At 44.5% G+C, this 23,258-nt stretch overlaps 1 protein-coding gene across 1 annotated transcript in view; it reads left to right on the top strand.

Moving 5' to 3' along the window:
• TENT4B (terminal nucleotidyltransferase 4B) overlaps positions 1 to 23,258 on the top strand; it is a 64,986-nt gene that overhangs the window by 32,967 nt on the left and 8,761 nt on the right. The window contains exons 2-5 of the mRNA XM_038753338.1: positions 15,932 to 16,055; positions 17,723 to 17,769; positions 19,824 to 19,944; positions 22,203 to 22,310. Of these exons, the coding sequence (XP_038609266.1) occupies positions 15,932 to 16,055; positions 17,723 to 17,769; positions 19,824 to 19,944; positions 22,203 to 22,310 (400 nt within the window). The remainder of the gene's footprint in view (positions 1 to 15,931; positions 16,056 to 17,722; positions 17,770 to 19,823; positions 19,945 to 22,202; positions 22,311 to 23,258) is intronic.

The raw sequence follows: 23,258 nt of genomic DNA, 5'->3' as shown, positions 1-23,258 counted from the left end.
CAGTTGCCTGACTAGTATTTTAAATCATGCTAAATTTGCATCTGTTGTGTATGCAATTGCTGCAATCAAATACTGAAAATGCAACTTTGATCTGTGCTTCTAGAAAACGGGTCCCTAAGGACAAGAGTTAGAAGGTCCCTGGAGGCACATGGACTGAAAATGCCCCAGCTGTTCAAAAGTAATTGGAATTATGCTATCATATTTTTCAAACTCACTGTTAGCATTTGTCCTTCTAGACCGTAAGCTCATTGTGGGCAAGGAACATGTCGGCCAACTCTGTTATAGTGTACTCCCCAAGTGCTTAGTTCAGTGCTCTGCACACTATAAGGGGTCAATGAATACCATTGACGGCCTGTTTGGAATTGCCACAAGGTGCCTGTCAGGAATCCACCAACTGGCAGCATTTGGATATGGGGAATGCTGAATCCAGCCTGCAGGTTAACTCTTAGTGCTGGACTCTGGGCAAAGAAGGCACTCCACTTAGAGAAGCAGTGCGGCCTAGTGGAAAGATCCCGGGCCTGGGAGAGACCTGAGATGACCTGCATCCTTTTTCCGGCTCTGCCACTTCATCATCATCATCATCATCAATCGTATTTATTGAGCGCTTACTATTTGCAGAGCACTGTACTAAGTGCTTGGGAAGTACAAATTGGCAACATATAGAGACAGTCCCTACCCAACAGTGGGCTCACAGTCTAAAAGGGGGAGACAGAGACCAAACATACTAACAAAATAAAATAAATAGAATAGATATGTACAAATAAAATAAATAGAGTAAAAAAAATGTACAAACATATATACATATATACAGGTGCTGTGGGGAAGGGAGGGAGGTAAGATGGGGGATGGAGAGGGGGACGAGGGGGAGAGGAAGGAAGGGGCTCAGTCTGGGAAGGCCTCCTGTAGGAGGTGAGCTCTCAGCAGGGCCTTGAAGGGAGGAAGAGAGCTAGCTTGGCGGATGGGCAGAGGGAGGGCATTCCAGGCCCGGGGGATGACGTGGGCCGGGGGTCGATGGCGGGACAGGCGAGAGCGAGGTACAGTGAGGAGATTAGTGGTGGAGGAGCGGAGGGTGCGGGCTGGGCAGTAGAAGGAGAGAAGGGAGGTGAGGTAGGAGGGGGCGAGGTGATGGACAGCCTTGAAGCCCAGGGTGAGGAGTTTCTGCCTGATGCGCAGATTGATCGGTAGCCATTGGAGGTTTTTGAGGAGGGGAGTAATATGTCCAGAGCGTTTCTGGACAAAGATAATCCGGGCAGCAGCATGAAGTATGGATTGAAGTGGAGAGAGACACGAGGATGGGAGATCAGAGAGAAGGCTAGTGCAGTAGTCCAGACGGGATAGGATGAGAGCTTGAATGAGCAGGGTAGCAGTTTGGATGGAGAGGAAAGGGCGGATCTTGGCAATGTTGCGGAGCTGAGACCGGCAGGTTTTGTTGACGGCTTGGATGTGAGGGGTGAATGAGAGAGCGGAGTCGAGGATGACACCAAGGTTGCGGGCTTGTGAGACGGGAAGGATGGTAGTGCCGTCAACAGAGATGGGAAAGTCAGGGAGAGGACAAGGTTTGGGAGGGAAGACAAGGAGCTCAGTCTTCGACATGTTGAGCTTTAGGTGGCGGGCGGACATCCAGATGGAGATGTCCTGAAGGCAGGAGGAGATGCGAGCCTGGAGGGAGGGGGAGAGAGCAGGGGCAGAGATGTAGATGTGGGTGTCATCAGCGTAGAGATGATAGTTGAAGCCGTGGGAGCGAATGAGGTCACCAAGGGAGTGAGTGTATATTGAGAACAGAAGGGGACCAAGCACTGAACCTTGGGGAACCCCCACCGTAAGAGGATGGGAGGGGGAGGAGGAGCCTGCAAAAGAGACTGAGAATGGCATTTACTGAATGTTTGCAATTTGCAAAGCACTCATTCTGCATCTCTGGGCTTGAACCTTACTCGAGAGTGATTTAGTTTGGGTTTGGTGAAATGTACCGAATTCTCTTTGTACACCAGGGTCGTGCTCATAAGGTTTATAAAAACATTGTGTTGGATGCAATTTCCCCATCCCGATGTGATAGGCATGGGCACTAGTAGTTTCTTCTGAACATGGCCCCCAAGCCCAAACAGGCTTGTGTGGTTGGAAGAACATTCCTTAACAGAGTTCTAATCAGTCCATCAATCAGTTGTATTTATTTAGGGCCTGCTGTGTGCAGAGAACTAACTATTTTAGCTTCTGGGAGAGTATAATGGAACAACTTGATGTGATCTAAGACCATAAGGTCACTGTGGGCAGGGAATTGATTGTTGTAGTCATTGAGTGCTTGGAAAGTACAATTCAGGAACAAATGCACACAGTCCCTGCCCACAACAGGCTTACAGTCTAGAAGGTGTCTGCTAACTCTGTCTTGTACTCTCCCAAGTGCTGAGTACGGTGCTCTGTATATAGTAAGCACTCAATAAATACTAATGATGATGATCCAGCCCTCAAAAACTCCTCACAACCTGCTTCAAGATCCTCCTCCGTCTTGCTCCTCCTGACCTATGTGCTCTCTTCACCTGTAATTCCCTAACTTACTGCTGTCTCTGCACCTCTCAAGCCACTTTCTAGTTGTTCCTTGCTCTTGATTTTCCCACCTCTGTCCAATTGCTCACATTGCTTTGGAACTCCCTCCTTCCTTCTGTCCTTCTTCCTGCTTCTCCCTCTCTCTGTCCTCCCTTCCTTCCTCTCCCTCCCGCCACTTCAGACAGGCCACAGCTCTCCCCACCTTCAAATCCCTCATAAAATCCCACCCTGAGCCGTATCATCCCTTCAACCAATTCTAGCCCTTAGGAACCGATTTACCCCAACATCTGCGCTTATGTATATTTGTTCCTTCAATTTGTTTTGATCACTCTCCTGTTTTATATATTTTTTTAAAATTTGCTTTCCCATTAAGCAGTAAGCTCCTTGTGGGCAGGGAGCGTGTTGCTTGGTTATTTCTGTACTTTCCAAGCGCCTAGTACAGTGCATCTCGTGGGTGCTCAATAAATGCTGCTGCTACTACTAGTATAAAGTGAAAACATGGGTTCTGGCAGAATTGGCTGTCTATTTTAGTTCTCCAATGTTGATTCCGTAGGTCCTCCCCAGATGATCCCCTGTGCCAGTCAACACCATTGAGATTGGAGAAGCAGTGTGGCTCAGTAGGTGGAATATGGGCCTGGGAGTCTGAAGGACCTGCGTTCTAATTCTGGCTCCACCACTTGTCTTCGGTGTGACTTTGGGCAAGTCACTGCCGTTCTCTGGGCCTCTATTACCACATCTATAAAATGGGGATTAAGACTCTGAGCCGCATGTGGGACAGGGACTGTTTCCAATCCAATTTGCTTGTGTTCACCCCAGTGCTTAGAACAGTGCCTGGCATGTAATAAGCACTTAAATGCCAGTTATTATTACTTGCCAATCCTCATTCCCCGAACCATGTGGCATCTCAGGGGTACCCCCAAACTGTCAGAAGTCTGGGGCAGCCTTGAGAAACTGGAACCAGGCAACTCGACAAATCAGTCGATCAGCAGTATTTTTCAGTGCTTAGAAAAGTGCTTGGCACATAGTAAGTGCTTAACAAATACCATCATTTACTTATTTTACTTTTATTGAGTGTGTATTGTGTGCAGAGAAGTAGCATTGCTTACTGGTTAGAGCATGGGCCTGGCAGTCAGGACCTGAGTTCTAATCCAGGCTCTGCCACTTGTCTGCTTTGTGACACTGGGCAAGTCAGTCCACTTCTATGCCTCAGTTACCTCTTCGGTAAAATGGGGATTAAGAGTGTGAGCCCCAGGTGGGACATGGACTGTGTCCAACATGATGAGCTGATATCATTGAGGTCAGGGAACATGGCTGCTAATCCAGTTGTATTGTATGCTCCTAAGTGCTTAGTACAGTGCTCTGCACACAGTAAGTGCTAAATAAATATCATTGATTGATTGAACTACCCCTCTGCTTAGTGCAGTGCCTGGAACATAGTAAACCCTGAACAAATACCTAAAAAACCCCATCTCCCTGCCCGAGGACGCCTTTAGGGTTGGAGTGGTTCTCACAAGTTCCCCCGCACCCACAACCCAGGAGGAGGGCCGGCAGCCTGGTATAACCCAGACCCGGGAGGAGCTCCTTCGAGATCACCCACATCGGGCAGGATCTCCCCAACCAGCTCGACCTCCCCTGGCTTTGGGCCCCTCTTAGCCTGGACCCCGCCAGGCCGCCTCCTCCCAAAGTAGCCCAGTGCCACCGTCTTGGGATCACCACACGGGCCCAGAAGTCAGAAGGCCGTGGGTTCTCACCCCAGCTCTGCCACTCGTCTGCTCCGTGACCTTGGGCAAGTCACTTCTCTGGGCCTCAGTTACCTCAGCTGTAAAATGGGGATTGAGACTATGAGCCACACGGGGGACAGGGTCTGTGTCCAACCTGATTTGCTTGTGTTCACCCCGGTGCTTAGTTCAGCTCCTGACACATAGTTAAGCACTCAACAAGTACCACAGTTAAGGTAACACATTGAACGTGAGGATACCATGCGGTCTCCGGGAGCAGGGGAGTGCTGCCAGGGATAATGCCAGAGCAGGGGGGCCATTTCACCATGCTGTAGAAACTACAGCACCCTTGATTCCCTGAGTTGGCTGGGGGCTTAGGAATGACTTTGAGGAGGAAGTGGTCATGCACTGAAATTCAGACTCTTACAATATTTTTGAAGGATTTTAAAAAAGTAATCTAACTGGGGAATATGTTAACCTGAGAGGGCTGCCCAACATCATTTATAGAGAAATGTCAACAAGGCCCCCAGAAGTATTTTACACTTGCATTTAATGGGCTTTGGCTAGCCTGCCTTGAAGTTCCTGATGATTTTGGTTTCCTCTTTATTCTGTATCTTTACTGCCTTCTCTTCATCTTGTATCTGTCCCACTGCTTAGTACAGTGCCCTGTGAAATAGTAAGCGCTTAACATATCATTGTTATTAGTATTATTGTACATGGTGAAGTACCTGTTTACTGTGTTCTGTGGGAAAGAAAATATTTAATTTGATATTTGTACAAACGTGGCAAGCCTGAAGCTAGAAGAGGTTGAATGTAGCTGTTTTACTTATAACCTGGAATGTAGCTGGCTGTGAAGCAAGTGTAAGTTATGTAATTAAAGCCAGTGGCCTGGAACTAGGAGGCAGAGGCCTGTTCATATCGAATCCCCACTGCCAGCCTGGAAGAACAGTGAAATATACAGGCAGAGATTATTGAATGCCATTCACCTATAAAATAGGAAATAGATTTAATTGCCCTGGATCCAACTATCAGTGTAAATCATTTGCTATTCTTCAGCTCATGCAGAATTACAGAGCTGTGCATGCGATAGCTTCTCAAACATCATTTTTCCTTTTTGATGAATTGGACTAGATTAGAGAAGCAGCGTGGCTTAATGGAAAGAGCACGGGCTTGGGAGTCAGAGGCCATGGGTTCAAATCCCGGCTCCGCCAATTGTCAGCTGTGTGATTGGGCAAGTCACTTAACTTCTCTGTGCCTCAGTTACCTCATCTGTAAAATGGAGATTAAGACTGTGAGCCCTACGTGGGACAATCTGATCACCTTGTATCCTTCCCAGTGCTTAGAACAGTGCTTGGCACAGAGTAAGCGCTTAGTAAATGTCATCATTATATTATTATTTATTGGCTGTGGGGTTTTTTTTGCCATCAGTCAGTGGCTTTTATGTAGCACCTGCTGATTACAAGGCACCTTGGTAAGAACTTGGGGGAGTAGAATGGTAGATGAGCTCTGCTCTCAGGAACTTGCACTCTGCTGGACACCTTGCATTTGTTGAATAGTTTTCAGTCACTGCTGTTTACCCTGCCTGGCAAGCTTTACAAAAAAGCCAATAATAATGATAATTGTGATATTTAAGTGCTTACTATGTTCCAAGCACTGTAATAATAATGATGGGGTTTGTTAAGCACTTACTATGTGCCAAGCACTGTTCTAAGCACTGGAGCACTGTACTAAGTGCTGGAGTAGTAATAATAATTTGGTATTTGTTAAGCGCTTTACTATGTGCAAAGCACTGTTTTAAGCGCTGGGGAGGATACAAGGTGATCAGGTTGTCCCATGGGGGCTCACAGTCTTAATCCCCATTTTACAGATGAGGTAACTGGGTTACAGAGAAGTTAAGTGACTTGCCCAAAGTCACACAGCTGGGATTTGAACCCATGACCTCTGACTCCCAAGCCCCTGCTCTTTCCACTGAGCCACGCTGCTTCTCTATAAGATCATCAGGGTCCACATGAGGTTCACGATCTAAGTACAAGGGAGAAGAGGTAGTGAATTCCCATTCTACAGGTGACGGAACTGAGGCCTAGAGAACTGAAGTGGCTTCCCCAAGGTCTTACAGGCTGGTACGTGTTGGAGTGTGGATTAGAAACCTGGTCTTCCTAAGAATAAAAATAATAATGATTATGGTACTTGTTAAGCACTTACTATGTGTGAAGCACTGTTCTAAGCGCTGAGATAAATACAAGTTGGATAAATCAGGATGGATATAGTCCCTGTTCCACATAGGGCTCACACTCTTAATCCCCAGTTTACAGATGAGGTAACTGAGGCCCAGGGAGATGAAGTGACTTCCCCGAGCCCACACAGCAGACACGTGGCGGGGTCAGGATTAGAACCCAGGTCCTTCTGACTCCCAGTCCCAGGCCTTTTCCACTAAGCCAATCTAACTCGTCAATGTCCTATGGCGACATTGTCATGATAAAGCACTCTTTCCAACACAGTTGTCATCCATTTAGCTACCTAATGTGGAAGTGCCAACGATAGTGTTTAGGCCATGGAAATTGTAGCGGTGTCAGCACCCTGCTGTGCCAGGACAGTGCCAGCCCTTCCCCATAGCTGGGACACGATGTTTTGGCCAGAGGTTGCCTCCTGCCACAGAGGAATTGATCTTCCGCCTTCTAAGAGAGCCTTAGCAGTCCAGGGGCTCGCTTCTGCTTTCTCTGCCTCCACTTGATCAAGAGTCGCCCTGGGCATCAAAGTGGTGAAAGGACTGGCTGGGTTGTATGCCACACCCAACCAATCAATCATCGATCAATAAGTGGTATTTATTGAGCACGTACTATGTGCAGAGCGCTACATTAAAACACTTGGGAGAGTCCATTGCAGGGGAATTAGCAGACCCGTTTCCAGGCCCATAATGAGTTTACAGTCTAGAGGGGGAAGCATCTTGTCTCTGAAGCTGTCTTGTGAGCCCCATGTCTGGTTATTCTTGTTAATGTCTATCTTCCCCTCTAGACTGTAAGCTCGTTGTGCACAGGGAATGTGTCTGTTATATTGTTATATTTTACTCTCCCAAAGGCTTAGTACAGTGCTCTGCCCACAGTAAGCACTCAATAAATACGATTAACTGACTGACTGGTCTGCCCTTGCCCCCAAAGCTGCGATAGAGGAACCAGGAATGCCGTGTGGAGATGGAGGGTGGAAGGCCAGTGTTGGTAGCAACACTACTGTTCATTCTAGCACATGCCCAGTTCTCCCGAAGGGAAAGAAGCAGTGTGGGATAATAATAATGATGGCATTTATTAAGCACTTACTATGTGCAAAGCACTGTACTAAGCGCTGGGGAGGTTACAAGGTGATCAGGTTGTCCCATGGGGGGCTCACAGTCTTAATCCCCATTTTACAGATGCGGTAACAAGAGGCCCAGAGAAGTGAAGTGACTTGCCCGAAGTCACACAGCTGACAATTGGTGGAGCCAGGATTTGAACCCATGACCTCCGACTCCAAAGCCCGAACTCCTTCCACTGCGCCACACTGCTTCTCTTAAGCATAGTATAGTAGATAGAGTGTAGGCCGGGGAGGGACCTGGGCTCTAATCTCAGCGTTGCCACTTGTCTGCTCTGTGATTTTGGGCAAGTCACTTCACTTTTCTGTGCCTCAGTTACCTCATCTGTGAAATGGGGATTGAGACCATGAGCCCCATGTGGGACATGGACTTTGTCCAACCCGATTAGCTTGTATCTACCCCAGTATAGTATTCTTTTTTAAAAAGAAAGAATGTGAAAGGAAATCCAGAGTAGTTTTGGGGGTGTCTGTGGCATGATCTCTGCATTGGCCGATTGGGCCCAGACTACAGAGTTTGGCCACTACGTGCTGCTCCCTTCAGGCGCAACCCCCAACCAGTCTGGAAAATTGAATTTACCACAGCTTGGAGTTCTGCTCTTTTGGCCCTACGTTCCTTTCCCTTTCCCTCCGGATGAGGCAGCTGGTAGCCCAGTGGAAGTGTGCACAGTGAGGCTGCGGGGGGATTTAATCTCTGGTTTTTGCCGCAGATGGAGGAGTGTCACGGTTGTAGCGAACGCAGGCCTAATTAGGCTCAGGAAGGGGTTTTGAAATCTCCCACTTGGTGGTGCTATTGGCTAAACTTGAGCAGGTTGCATTTCTTGGTGTTTGTCCATCAGAAAAGGGGTATTCTGATATTGCTTTGAATACATAGCCACCCAGAAGCTACAGGGTACAGTTTACAAATGAAAGGAAAAACAGGAGAATTGATGATCATTAGGATTCTCCAGAGGACAGCTTGCCATATAAAGTCTAAAGTATTTTCTAGTTACTCTGTGCACCTTAATTCGCTTTTTAAATTAAAACGCATGTCTAAAAGTAGCTCGGATTCTACGGTTGCTTTTTTACTGCCTTAATTTCCATGCCGGACCACTTCCATCCGGTGGAAATAGAGTAGATGATTTATTGGGGGAACATTGCGATGACACATCGAGGCCCCGGTGTGGCTTTTCTGTCACTTCAAGTAGACGACTTCATATCGGATAATGTTCCTGAGACATAGGCTGTTGTGGGCAAAGACATGTGGCATACAAATGGTAACTGTTTCAGGGGATCGTTGAAATTCGGTCCAGTTAGTTTTGCCATAATGTGTGTTTGGAGTTGAAGAGGATTGAGAAATTCCACACTGTCTTTTGACAACACACATCTGTCCGGATGCAGGACATGGTGATTTGGGAAGAAATGGCCCTGTACATGTGTAGTGTTGGACCCAGCCTGCTTAAGCAGTGTGGCCTAGTGGAAAGATCACAGGCCCGGGAGTCAGAGAATGTGGGTTCTAATACCGGTTCTGCCACGTTCATTCATTCATTCAGTTGTGTTTAGTAAGCGCTTACTGGGTTAACAGCACTATACTGAGCGCTTGGGAAAGAACAGTACTACAATAAACAGCGACAGTCCCTGCCCAAGAGCTCATGTGTCTGGTGCGTGACCTTGGGCAAGTCACTTCTCTGTGCCTCAGTTCCTTCATCAGTAAAATGGGGATCAAGACTGTGAGCCCGACGTGGGCCAGGGACTGTGTCCAACCTGATTACCTTGTATCTACTTCAGCATTTAGAACAGTGCTTGGCACATAGAAAGTGCGTAATAGATATCACAATCATTATTATTATTACAAAAAGGGGTTTAGGGGGGCCCAGGTGAGGCAAGCAGCATTCCCCTGGTACTGACCTGACAGAACTAAGAATTATTTTTGGTTTCTATAAAAATAAACAGCACCTAGACCTTTTTAGTATTTCCAATGTGAATGCCTTGTACTAGTGAGCACATATGAAACAGAACTCAACATCCCATCCAAATCTTATTTCCCCTCCCCCCAACCACCCCACATTTAGACTTTTCTATCACTCTGGACAGAATCACCATCCTCCTTGTCTCACAAGCCCATCACCTTGGCACTGTCTCTGACTCATCTCTCTCGGCCAATCCACTGTTCAGTCCATTTCCAAAGCCCATCGGTTCTACTGTACACAGCATCTCTAGAATCTGCCTTTTCCTCTCGATCCAAACCGCTACCATGCCGATCCAAGCACGTATATCCCACCTTGACTATTTCATTTGCCTCCCTGCTGACCTCCCTGTATCCTACCTCTTCAAAGCCCACACATCACACTGCTGCCTGGATCATTTTAATAAAAGTTCAGTATATATCTTCTCCACTTCTCAAAAACCTCCAATGGTGCCCACCCGCATCTGCATCCAACAAAAACCCCATACCACTGATGTTAAGACACTCCAACAGCTTTCCCCTTCTTACTTTACCTCACTGATCTACTACAACCTGGCCCACACATTTTGCTCCTCTAACACCAACCTATTTACATCGATCTGTCAATCCTGCGACCATCTGCCCATGTCCTTCCTCTGGCCTGGAACTTCCTCCCTCTTCATATCCAACAGATCACCACTCTCCCCACCTTCAAAGCCCTCCTAAAATCGAGGCCTTCCCTAAAAAAGTCCTCATTCACCCGTGACCACCATCCCCTCTGCGTCACCTGTGCTCTTCGGATCTGCACCCTTTAAGCAGCCCTCCTTCGGACCCCACCCCTTAAGTGTATTATCCTTACATTCTGTAATTTATTTTAATATCAGTCTACCCCTCTAGAACATATGCCCCTTGTGGGCAGGGATTGTTTCTTCCAACTCTATTATAGTGTACTCTCCCAAGCCCTTAGGTCTGTGCTCTGCATACAGGAGACACTGAGTACGTGCCATGGATTGATATGAACTAAGAATTCTAAATATCCTTAAGGATTGATACCTCATAAGGTGTTTTAATTACTCCACCTTTTTTTTTAAACATTTCAGCCACTTAGTGAAAACTCTTGCATTTTCCTTTTTTTAAAAAAAATATGTTCTTTGTACTCGGCCGTGATGTATGTTTTAACCAGACAACGAAATACAGGTAGCTCTCCTGTAACATGGCAGTTCTATTCTCGAAGAACCTCCTGTTGGGGGAAAAATCACATTACAGTAATGGATTCAGTGGTCATTGATGGTCTAATGGGTAGACTGTATGCTCCTTGTGGGCAGGGATTGCATCTTCCAGCTCTCTTATATCCGTACTTTCCCTACAAGTTAGTACGGTGCTGTGCACACCTAAGCACTCAGTAAATACCATTGATTGATGGATTGCTGATTAGAAGAATTTACCGTGACTGATGTTTTTCCATATGAATTCCTGTAGTATTTTGATGTTCACCTCCTTTCCACTTATTTTACTGCATTAAGTACTGCCAAGTTGCAAAAATACAAAGACTCCAGAAGTACTGAATAGAACATGTACTAGAGTAAGGCAGAGAGTGCCAGGGAGTTTGTTACCTGGACGTTTTTACCTGAATTATGCACCCAGGAGTCCTCATTTAATGTTTTCCTTGTTTTGAACTTATCTGTGTTCTTTTGCTACTAAGATTATAAATGTTTGAGATTGAAGCACCTAAAATTAGTTGTATTTGTTAAGTACGTATGTGCCATGCCCTGCACTGAACTCTGGGGTGGGTACTGGATAATGAGGATCAGACACAATGCTTGTCCCACCTAAAGTGTTCCCCATCTAAGAGGTAAGGCGAGTGGGGATGATAATACCCGTTTTACAGATGAGGAAACTGAGTGATTGGTAAAGCAACCTGTTGAAGGTTGCACAGCAGAGCCTGCTACTGCAGATTCGAACCCTGATTCATTAAAGTGAAATCATTAGAACCCTGATTTTGTGACTCCTAGGCTTATGTTCTTTCTGCTCGGCCATACTGCTTCCCTTACATAATACCGACTTGGTAACAACATGTAGCTGGCCATCAAAATTCTCAGTCTTTTAATTTTAGCTAGAAATGCAGCTCAGTGATTTCGGGATTGGGTTTACAGAATACTATGTCTTGTGTTATTCCCCAAATTCCACCAAGTTTCCATTTGTAGGTGATTATGTACCAACTCTCATTCTTTGATCCTCCCAAGCTAAACCCACTAAACTGTTCTTCACTCTTGATTCTTCCGCCTCCAACCTCTCAAGGACACTCATCCTGGAACCCCCACCCCCACCCCCCCCAAATCCGTCCATCAGGATAACATCTCTCCTTGCCTTGAAAGCTCTACTATAATCTCACCTACTTAAGGAAGCCTTCCCTGATTCATTCACATCACCCACGTCACTCTGACCTGTAGCACCCATTTGCACTTAAGACATTTTGTTCCTTTTCTCAGCAGTAATGAATGGATGCATAATTTTATGTACCTTCAATTATCCAGTCATTCAGCTATTTCATCTTGATAGACAAATGGTTCCTGCTGTGATCTTTTTCTTCCTCCAGCAGCCCGTACTAGTAAATAGATTTTGTTAGGCTCCCTCAGTAGGAGTGGTGATATTTTTTCAACATCCATTGAGTTGAGCACCCTCAACTAAGCATTTGCAAGTACCCCAGTGGCATAAGACCCATTTCCTTGCCTACAAGGAGCTTTCAGTCTAACAAGGAAATGAGACTTTGAAGTAGTCTCTCAAGCAGTGGAACCGTACAAGTAAAATTGGATTATGGGCTCTTTGAGGGTGGTAGTTTTGTCATCCTCTGTTATACTCTCCAAGTGCTTAGTAAAGTGTCTCCCACTCTGTAGGTGCTCAGTACCATTGATTAGGAGCAATGCTGGAAGTTGGGCAGTGAAACGGATATTAAGTAAGAGTTGTCTTTTGGCAAATACCGATCACTTTAACAAATGCAGCGATATCAATAACATCATTTTTAAGGAGAGTGCTTGGTTGTCAAAGTTAATATGTGAGCTCTAGATCTTTAAACAGAAGTGTTCTTAAGATAGGATTTTATTCAATAAACTCCATTAATCCAACAATTGATTTTGAGACAATTACTCTAATAGAGAATTTTGATTGACAAGATTGAGTGCATCACTTGTGCTGAGTGATTTAAATTCCCCGAATGACTCAGTTGTTCAGTTCTTATTAATGCTTTCAGAAATCGTGGCGTTATTCTGTACTTAAGGTTTCCCTTTTGGGTCTAGATGTATTAAATCATCAGCATTTATGCTGATGTATAGTAGGGCTTGCGTATGCCTAGGTGTCTGCGTGCATTCATTCATTCAGTTGAATTTATTGAGCGTTGACTGTGTGCAGAGCACTGTACCAAGTGCTTGGGAAGTACAGATAGGCAACGTAGAGAGATGGTCCCTACCCAACAACGGGCTCATCAGAGTCAATCTTTGGGAGCAGCGTGGCCTAGTGGAAAGAGCAGGGGCCTGGGATCAGAGGACCTAGGTTCTAATCTTGGCTCTGCCACTTGTCCACTGTGTGACGGTGGGCAAGTCACTTTTTTGTGCCTCAGTGTCCTCATCTGAAATATGGGGCTTCAATACTTGTGCTCCCTCCTACTTAGAATGTGAGCCTCATATGGGGCCTGATTATCTTGTATGTACCCCAGTGCCTAGTACAGTGCTTGGCTTGTAGTAGGTGCTTAACAAGTACCACGATTTAAAAAAAAAAACTCTTCTCCACCCCATTCCCTGCTTTTCAGCCTTAAGTACTCTTGCTCTTGTCTGCTTTTACTCTTTATTTCCCCTTTTCTATACTAACTGTGAAATCACTTCCTTTTCAGGTATTTTGTTTTGCATAGGGAGGGTAGTCATCTTTTTCTGCTGCTATTCTGTCAGCAAAACAGAATCTTTAGTCATCCGTTCTTTTTAAGGGATTCCACTTTATTTAAATCAAACAGTGATCATAATCTTAAGTTAATTAACATTGCATTATCAAAGTTTTTTGTTGCTGCTTGGAAAGAGTTTATAACTACATTACTAATGAAATACATAGTTCATTAGTACATATGTACAAATACATATATGTACTTGTCCATATTTACTATTCTCTTGTACATATTTACTATTCTATTTATTTTATTTTGTTAATATTATTTTTTTGTTGTTGTCTGTCTCCCCCTTCTAGACTGTGAGCCTGTTGTTGGGTAGGGACTATCTCTATATGTTGCCAACTTGTACTTCCCAAGCGCTTAGTACAGTGCTTTGCACACAGTAAGCGCTCAATTAATATGATTGAATGAATGAATGAAATAAATGATGACTTCATTCTCATTTCCCTTTCATCCTTTGCGTTTGTTTTGACCGGTCCTAAAAAGAGTGCCAATTTTCCTAGTTCCTATTCCTTATGGGGAGTTGGGTTGATGTAACTGGGTGTTGTGAATAAATCAGAGAAGCCTTCTTGGAGGAGGTGGGAATTTTAGGAAGTGTTCAAAGATGGGAAGAGCTGTGGGCTGATGTATGTGTTGGGAGAGCAGGGAGTCCCAGACGGCAGGACAGTGTGAGTGAGGGGTGAGAGTCGAGAGTGAGGTACAGACATAAGTCCTCATAGGAGATTTCACCATCAGTGGTAGACGTCTGTCGAATGTGAGGAATGGCTCTGTCCAGGTAGATAAGCTTGGGGAGGAGGGAAAAGTGCCATCTGGGGAACAGCTAGTGAAGAGAGCTGATACACGTAGATGGAGAGAGTTAGCAGAGAGTTCATGCTAATGGTAAGGAGTTTCTCCCTGTTTGGGAGAAGTGGGTAGCCGTGGAAAGTTCTTGAGGAAGGGCAAGGTGTGAGCTAAAATGATGCTTCCAAGAAGATGACCTGGACAGCAGCCGGTGTTAACGACTGCAGGTGGGAGAGGCTGGGGCAGGGAGATCAGTGAGGAAGCTGATTTCAGTCAGCTAGCCATGATTTGACAAGAGCTTGGACCTGAGTAGTAGCTGCTTGGATGGGGAGGAAGGAAGCAAAACCAGAGGTGAACTAGCAAAATGTAGCAGTTGATTGTGTTGGAGAGCTGAAGACACTGAGGACTCAAGGGGTGCCAAGATTGGAGGCTTCTGGGGTAGGGAGAATGGTGGTATTATTGACAGGTAACGAGAAACAACATGGCCTAGTAGATAGAGCATGGGCATGAGAGTCAGAAGGACCTGGGTTCTAATCCTGGCTCCACCACTTGTCTGCTGAGTGACCTTGGGCAAGTCACTTCACTTCTGGGCCTCAGTTACCTCATCTGTAAAATGGAGATTAAGACTGTGAGCCCCACGTGGGTCAGGGACTACATCCACCCTGATTAGTTTGTATCTACCCCAGTGCTTAGAACAGTGCCTGGCACATAGTAAGTCCTTAACAAATTCCATTAAGGAAAAAGGTAGGAAGGTTAGCAGGAGAAATGGGTTTGGGCAGGGGAGATGAGAAATTCAGTTTCTTACTTCAGAAGTTAAATTTTTTTGTTTGTTTTTCCCTTTCCAACAAAGTGGGCAGGGAAAATAGGGCCCTTGAGAGGATCCGACAGGGCCGGCCTGGGGCTGGAGAGACTTAGCAGCAGTAAATCCAAGAACAACTTCTTCCTTGTAGAAATAAACCATGGTAAAAAAGAAAGTATTTGAGCTCTTTCTTTGGGCTGGGGAGGGATCAGGAGGAAGATCACAGAGAAAATAGTGAAGGGGAAAAAGGGTAGGGACTAGGACCTAGGCCCCAACTGGAAACCTGAAGCCAAGGGAGAGTTTGTTGTAAATGGTATTTGTTAAGCCCTTACTGTATGGCAGATATGTTCTAAGTGCTGGGGTAGATACAAAGTTAATCAGGTTGGACACAATCACTGTCCCACCATAGGGCTCACAGACTTAATCTCCATTTTGCAGGTGAGGTAACTGAGGCACAAAGATGTAAGATGACTTACCCAAGGTCACACAGCAAAGTGGTGGAGCAAGGATTAGAACCCAGGTCCTTCTGACTCCCAGGCCTGTGCTTTATCCATTAGGCCAAATTGCTTCTTATCTACTCTTTCAGTAAAATAGTCTTGTCTGTTCCTGTGAGGAGATCATTTATGACTCTCTTATGTGGAGTGTTGTGTGGATTTTCCTAGAACTTTGGAAGACCACACTGGGGCGAAAAGTATTGGTAGCTGCTGATTAAACCAATAAATACTAATGTGTGTTTTTAAAATAATTTGCATTGTCTACAGTTTTTACTGTGTCTAACCCAATTTGCTTGCATCCACCCCAGTGCCTGGCACATAACAAGTGCTTAACAAATACCGTAGTTAGCATTTGCGTTGTTTGCTATTTGAGGACATGTACTCATTTTTTTTCCTTCTTTTCTCTAGCCTTCATGAAGAAATCAACGATTTTTATGAATATATGTCTCCCAGACCAGAGGAAGAAAAAATGCGAATGGAAGTGGTGAATAGGATAGAAAATGTGATTAAGGAGCTTTGGCCTACTGCTGATGTGAGTAGTCATCTATAATACTATATATAACAAATAATATACTATCAGTGACATCCCGTTATTAACAGTACATTTAAGTATGTAATTATTGCTAATATATAATCGCATTAGTAGTAATAGTTTAATCTAAAATTTCAGAACAGAGGGCTTCTGCTCCCTTTATTTTAGGTTTTTTAAAAAACAGTAAAACCTCACTCTTGGAGGAACTATTTTAAAATCTAACTCCGAACCCTTTATTTGAAGAAATAAATGATCTTTCCATAATTTTGTCTTTAGGGTTAGCTGTTCATCAGGTTTTTATAGTTCTGTTTTTGTACTGAAACAGTATTTACAGTTTACCTCGTTCTTTTTGTTTTGATTCTTTTTTTGAAGTTCTTTCCCATTTGTTCTTGTATAGTAACGCCCAAAAGTCAACTTAGCTTTAACAGCAAAAGTCGGTGGAGAAATGTTTGTCCTACTTCTGCAGAAAGCACTTTTTGCTGCATTTGATATATAAAGCTCTGAATACAGTGCTTCGCAAACTGCTCTGTATGAGTTGATGGAAGAGCTTAGGAGAAGGCAAGAATGCATTTTTCCTAACCACCATTGCTACCACCTGTACAAGCCCCCAAAGTTTGGGGTTTTCTCCTTCCCCTCCATCAGATTTCTCTTTTTTCTGAAATTCTTGCTCTGGATGAATTATTAGTAGTTCATGTTGATCATTGAGAACAGTTATCGCCAAGGCATATCATCCCATTCAGTTCATTCAAGAAGGAAACTTGCTAAATAATACCAAGGAAAAATCCTCATTTTTCCTCATGTGTTTGCAGTTATTTTTTCTGTTGCTCTCTTTCTAGCATCAGTGATGGGTTAGGCGCGATTTTCAGCTAATATGTAGCAGTAAGATTAACTATTGTTCACCTAACGTTAAGATGCAAGGGTTACAATTCTTGTGAAACCTCACAGTAAGGGAGACTCATGGGGTTAGGCCCATGCCCCCTTTTTATTTATTTATGTATACACATGGTATTTATTAAGATCTTACTATATGCCAGGCACTGTACTAAGCTCTGGGGTAGATACAAGCAAATCAGATTGGATTCGACACATCCATGTCCCACGTGAGACTCACAGCCTTAACCTCCATTTTACAATTGAGGTAACTGAGGCACAGGGGAGGTGAAATAACCTCCCCAAAGTCACACAGCAGGCAAGTGACGGAGCCGGGATTAGAACCCAGGACCTTCTGACTCCCAGGCCCGTGCGCTATCCATTAGGCCACCCTGCTTTTCACTGCCTGAGTAGTTTGTCCATTCATTCAGTCACATTTATTGAGCACTTAGTGTGTTCAAAGCACAATACCAAGCACTTGGGAGAGTACAGTGTAACAAGAAACAGACACATTCCTGCCCATAATGAGCTCACACTCTAGAGGTTCCTTCCAGAATGCAGCCCAGGCCAGCCAGTGCTGTCGGAGAGACTGTTCCCGAGTCCCTCCTCGCATCCTATCCAAAAACATGCTCCGAAAACACCAGTGATGACAGAACCCAGTGTCCCTGTAAAACAAGTCCCCAGTTGGAAGGCCCCACGTTTGCATTACCACGAAATGCCAGGAGAGGGTAGCAAAAATCAGGATCAAACCTGCTATTGCAAAAGTAATTTTTAATGCCATGTTCTATCTATTTCAGGTCCAGATATTCGGAAGTTTTAAAACCGGCCTGTATCTGCCTACCAGGTTTGTTGATTTGTCAAGTCTTCCGTTGTGAAGTATTGGTATTGATTTGAGTTTTGTTTCCCATTTTGTGCAAGATTCACCTGTGCACAAGTGATCATATTTAGGTTGACGGAAAACGGTCTCCACTTATTCCCAAGCTGTATATCCTGCCCAAGCTTTATAATAAAGGAGAAAATGGCTTGCATCCTCAATACAAGTAATTCATTCATTCAGTCTTTTAGACTGTGAGCCCACTGTTGGGTAGGGACTGTCTCTATATGTTGCCAATTTGTACTTCCCAAGCGCTTAGTACAGTGCTGTGCACATAGTAAGCGCTCAATAAATACGATTGATGATGATGATGATTCAATCATTTATTGACTGCTTACAGTGTGCAGAGCACAAACTAAGCGCTTGGGAAGTACAAATCAGCAACATACAGAGTTGGTCCCTACCCAACAACAGGCTCACAGTCTAGCAGGAATACTCTGATTCATAGTGTGCCTCTCATCCTCAAAACCCAAATTGATTTCCATCTATTATCTCATCTTCTCCCACCATTCAGTGAGTAGGGAATGGCAATGATCATCATTTCCCTTTTTACCGATGAAGGTACTAATAAAGTAGGAGAGCCAAGCTAGAGACTCCAGACTCTTCCATCCATGTATTTGCTGTAACGAGTCTTTGGGAGGCTATTTGTAAGAAGCAGCTGAACTAAAATGTTAAAAAAAAAAACACGTTAGGGTGCTCAGGGTGTCAAGTGGAGACCTGCTTAAACAGACAGCCCTCCCCATAAACTGTTTGGCCGCACTAGAGTTCACAGAGAGAAAAGGTGGTGGGATTTAACTGCCTCTTTGAGGTGGTCTGTGGTCACCCTGGAGTCTTAGCACTTAGTATAAGTGCTGTAGACATAGTAAGTGCTCAACAAATTCAACTGAGTAAATGAGTCCCCCTTTCCACTCAGCCTCCAGCCCAGAGGCTGCCTGAGGGGGCCGGGCCTGGGCACGGTGGGGCATCCTAGTGTGGCTGAAGGAAGAAGTATCTGCCCTCAAAGAAGTGGAAGGTTTCTTTCCCAGGCTTGTGGGTTGGAGGGGGAGGGGAAACCAAGTAGGCTTTTAGGTTTTGCCACTGCCCCTCCCATTTCCCTTGCTCCAAACAATATCCCTTTCTTGAAGGGGCGGAGAAAATGATCCGGCAGAATGTCACACCCACTCTTTCCCCACCCCTTCCATTCTTTCCTCTTGGCAGTCTACATTGCCAGTGGTTCAAACCCTTCATAACCCATTATCTTCTGAGCCATCAGCGGTACTTATTGAGCACTTGCTGTGCGCAGAGCACCTAGCTAAGAGCTTAGTCGATCTTCCCGGGTACCTGTCCACATGTTTTCTTTTGTTGTCTGTCTCCCCCTTCTAGACTGTGAGCCCGTTGTTCGGTAGGGACCGTCTCTATATGTTGCCAACTTGTACTTCCCAAGGTGCTCTGCACACAGTAAGCGCTCAATAAATGCGATTGAATGAGTGAATGACCGAACACATTCTCACTACACCTTTTGGGTTAGAAAGCTTGAGAGAAGTGCACTTTCCACACACCTACTTGTCTCTCTGAGCAGAATGCAGTGTGAGGACAGAAGAGCCCATTGGGAGTAAGTCTGCAGGGTCAGCTGTTATAATGTAGAGCCTGCCAGGAATGGAACCCCTAGGGTTATTGGGAAAATTGATTGTGTTGGGGCTCTCATTGTATTTTTTGTTCAGAATCTGTCAGGGCACTGTTGCCACCTTAAGATTCTTTACCGATCTCATGTGGAAAAGAAATTGGAGAATGTGATTGTGATAGCAATGCCTTATTCCCCTGAAGTTTAATTTGTAAACAATGGAGGTATAAGGGAGTTTCCTCCCTGGAAAAAAATATCGACTGGTGGCGACTGGACACGTTTCTGGGAAGGATTTAGTTTTGTGTATGTATCCTAGTGTTTTTAACTTCTGCGATGATTTGAAATTGCAATGTCGAAATCCATTAAAATAAGAACCATTTTGGTTTTCTTTCCTTTGAGTGACTTTTGTTTCTCATGTTTTCAGTGACATTGACCTTGTGGTATTTGGGAAGTGGGAGAATTTGCCCCTGTGGACGCTGGAGGAGGCGCTTAGAAAGCACAAGGTTGCTGATGAACACTCTGTGAAAGTTTTAGACAAAGCAACTGTAAGTTCCTGAACACTCTGGCCAATTGACCTGTTTCATTTAGGGTTTTCTGGGAAATAGATGTTGGGCCTAGACTGGGTTCTGGTTAGCTGTGTTATGGTATTCGCTCATATTTTCTAGTCGAGAACTTGATTCTGCCACTTCTGTCTGTAATTCTTCTGGGATGGCTCTCAAGACTGTGTGCTCTTTATGGGCAGGGAATGTGTCTGTTGTATTGTTATACTGTACTCTCCCAAGTGCTTATTACAGTGCTTTCTTTCTTCTTGGCAGTCTGCATTGCTAGTTGCCAATAAATCCTATTGACTGACCAACCATTCTGCCGGTCAGGTGCTGGTTTTGTTAGAAGCACCTAAATTCGTGTTCAGAAATTTCTGATAATTGAGCAACCTCTGAAATTATCACACATTCGGGAAGAAACATTTTCACGCAACAGAAGCAGCATGACTTAGAGGGCAAGAGCACTGGCTGGGAGTCAGAGGACATGGGTTCTAGTCCTGGTTTTGCTACCTGTGTGCTGAGACCCTGGGCAAGTTACTTCACTTTTTTGTGCCTCAGTTACCTCTTCTGTAGTATGGGGGTTAAGACTGGGAGTCCCACGTAGGACACGGACTGTGTCCAACCTGATTAGCTTGTATCTACCCCAAGGCTTAGTATGGTGCCTGGTACATAGGAAACACAACAAATACAATTAAAAAATATATCACCAAAAAATGCAGAACTGTTAAGCCTAAAGTTGCTCCCTGGGACTTCATCAAGCCTGGAGAAGTGCATGAACTGTCATTTTGGAGAACAGGACTGTTTAGGGCATTACTGCAGAGAATGAACAATGCAGGCAGGAATGCAGTGAACTATGTCCAGGGGCTTCCATAGGCGGAATTCAAAATTTCATTCTCCTCCCAAAATGCCAGGCTTAATGCCTGGGAAAAATTCTAGGCTCAGGGAGAATTGGGCTCTTCACAAATGCATTTGGAAATGAATTCTTTGGGTATCTCTTTTTCACCTTCACATCGAGAGCAATTTCAGAGGCTCTTTTCCTATTTGATTTTCAGATGATTGTTTTTTATCCATTTATAAGTCATGGGAGTGGCTTTGGTCTGTGTCTTCCATAGGAATCTGGAAAATTAAAACATGATAGTTGGAATGGTAGAGCATGGGCCTGGGAGTGAGAAGGGCCTGGGTTCTTATCCTGGCTATGCCACTTGTCTTCCATGTGACCTTGAGCGAGCCATTTCACTTCTTTGGGCCTCAGTTACTTCATCTGTAAAATGGATATTTAAGATTGTGAACCCCATGTGGCCATGGACTTTGTCCAACCTGCTTGTACCCACCCCAGTGTTTAGTACAGTGCCTGGCACATAATAAGCACTTCAAAAATACTACAGTTATTAATACCAAATATACTTGGTGCAGATGCACAGTAGTTTTTCAATGGAAAAGTTTTTAAAAAAGATGGCAAGAAGTGGCCCATCCAGTCCAATAGCCTGTCTTTGACTGTAGTAATGGGCTCTTGGGAGAAGTTGTGCACTGGTTGTCCTCCTGAACTCCTTTACTGATCTTTAGTGCTATTCCATCTAGCACCCCAAACGTTCACTCCTGTGACTCATTCTGGACTGTGGAGAAAATATTAAATCCCTATCATAATAATAATCGTATTTGTTCTGTAGTAAGTCATTGAATAATAAGAGCAACAATTGGGGTATTTGTTAAACACTTACTATGTGCCAAACACTGTCCTAAGCATGGGGGGAGATGGAAGGTAATCAGGTTGGAGACAGTCCTTGTCATGGGGATCACAGTGTAAGTAGCAGGGGGAGACTGAGGCCCAGAGAAAATGAGTGACTTCACTAAGGTCACACAGCCAGGATTATAGCATAGGTCTTCTGACTCCCAAGACTATGTTCATTTCACTAAGCCATGCAGGTTCTTTTTTACTGAAATATTGTATTCATGAAGATGATATTGGTATTTTTAAGCACTCCCCGTGCACTAAGGCCTGTACAAAGTACTGTGGTATTATTATTATTATTGTTGTATTAGTTAAGCACTTTCTGTGTGTCATGCACTGTTTTAAGTATTGAGGTAGATATAGGATAATCAGGTTGGACATAGTTCCCTGTCCCAGATAAGGCTCTCATTCCAAGCCGTATGCAAAAGATATTAAACACTCCTAGTTTACATATTAGTAGAAAGGCTTAAACCTCCCGTCTTTCTCACGTACTGTTCAACCTGGGTTTTATTTGTATTATTTTTCTTTTCAGGTACCTATTATTAAACTGACAGACTCTTTCACAGAAGTCAAAGTTGATATCAGCTTTAATGTGCAAAATGGTGTAAAGGCAGCCCATCTTATCAAAGATTTTACAAAGGTAAGTGCCTGTTGATGGGTTGAAATTCCCCACAAAGAATTTACCTCCACATATATATTTATAGCGGTGTTGGGATTTTGTTGTTTTCAAGAACCTCCTGGCTCCCCTTTTTTTCCACAGGTGTGTTTCGGCCAGGGTAGTGCTACTATAATTATCCGGATTTCTTTGTAGTCTTTTCCTAGAAGTTAGCTGTATTAAAAAGCAATGGCTGCCTTCTTATTTATATTAGCCTGCAATGTCGCATATCCTCCTACCTTCAAGACTTATCTACTTGGCTGTCCCGCCGACACCTCAAATTTAACATGTGCAAAAGTGAACTCCTTATTTTCCCACCCAAACCCTGTCCTACTCCTGTCTTTCCCATCACTGTAGACAGCACTACTGTCCTCCCTATCTCACAAGCCCTTAGTCTTGTCATTGTCCTCATCTCACCTCTCTCATTTCATCCACATATTCCATCTGTTACTAAATCCTGTAGGTTCTACCTTCACAACATTGCTAAGCTAAAATCCGCTTTCTTCTGCATCCAAAATGCCTCCATGCTGATCCAACCACTTATCTTATTCCACCTTGACTGCTGCATCTGCTTCCTCGCAGACCTCCTTGTCTCTCCCCACTCCAGTCTACACTTCAGTCAGCTGCACAGATTGTTTATCAACAAAAACATTCAGTCCATGTGTTCCCATACCTCAGGAACCTCCAATGGCTGCCCATCCACCTCAGCAGCAAACAGAAACTCTATACCATTGTCTTTAAAGTAATCAGCTTTAATCAATGAGCTTGCTACCTCACCTCACTACCTCCTACCTCACCTCACTAATCTTCCACAGCCCAGCCCACACACTCTGCTCCTTTAGTTCCAGCTTACTCCCTGTGCCCCGATCTCATTATCTCGCCACCAAACCATTTTCCACGTCCTCCCCCTAGCTTGGAACTCCGTCCCTCTCC

Source organism: Tachyglossus aculeatus, chromosome 11 (genome assembly GCF_015852505.1).
Source record: "Tachyglossus aculeatus isolate mTacAcu1 chromosome 11, mTacAcu1.pri, whole genome shotgun sequence".
Classification (NCBI taxonomy): Eukaryota; Metazoa; Chordata; class Mammalia; order Monotremata; family Tachyglossidae; genus Tachyglossus; species Tachyglossus aculeatus.
This window is presented reverse-complemented; position numbering and strand designations above follow the sequence as displayed.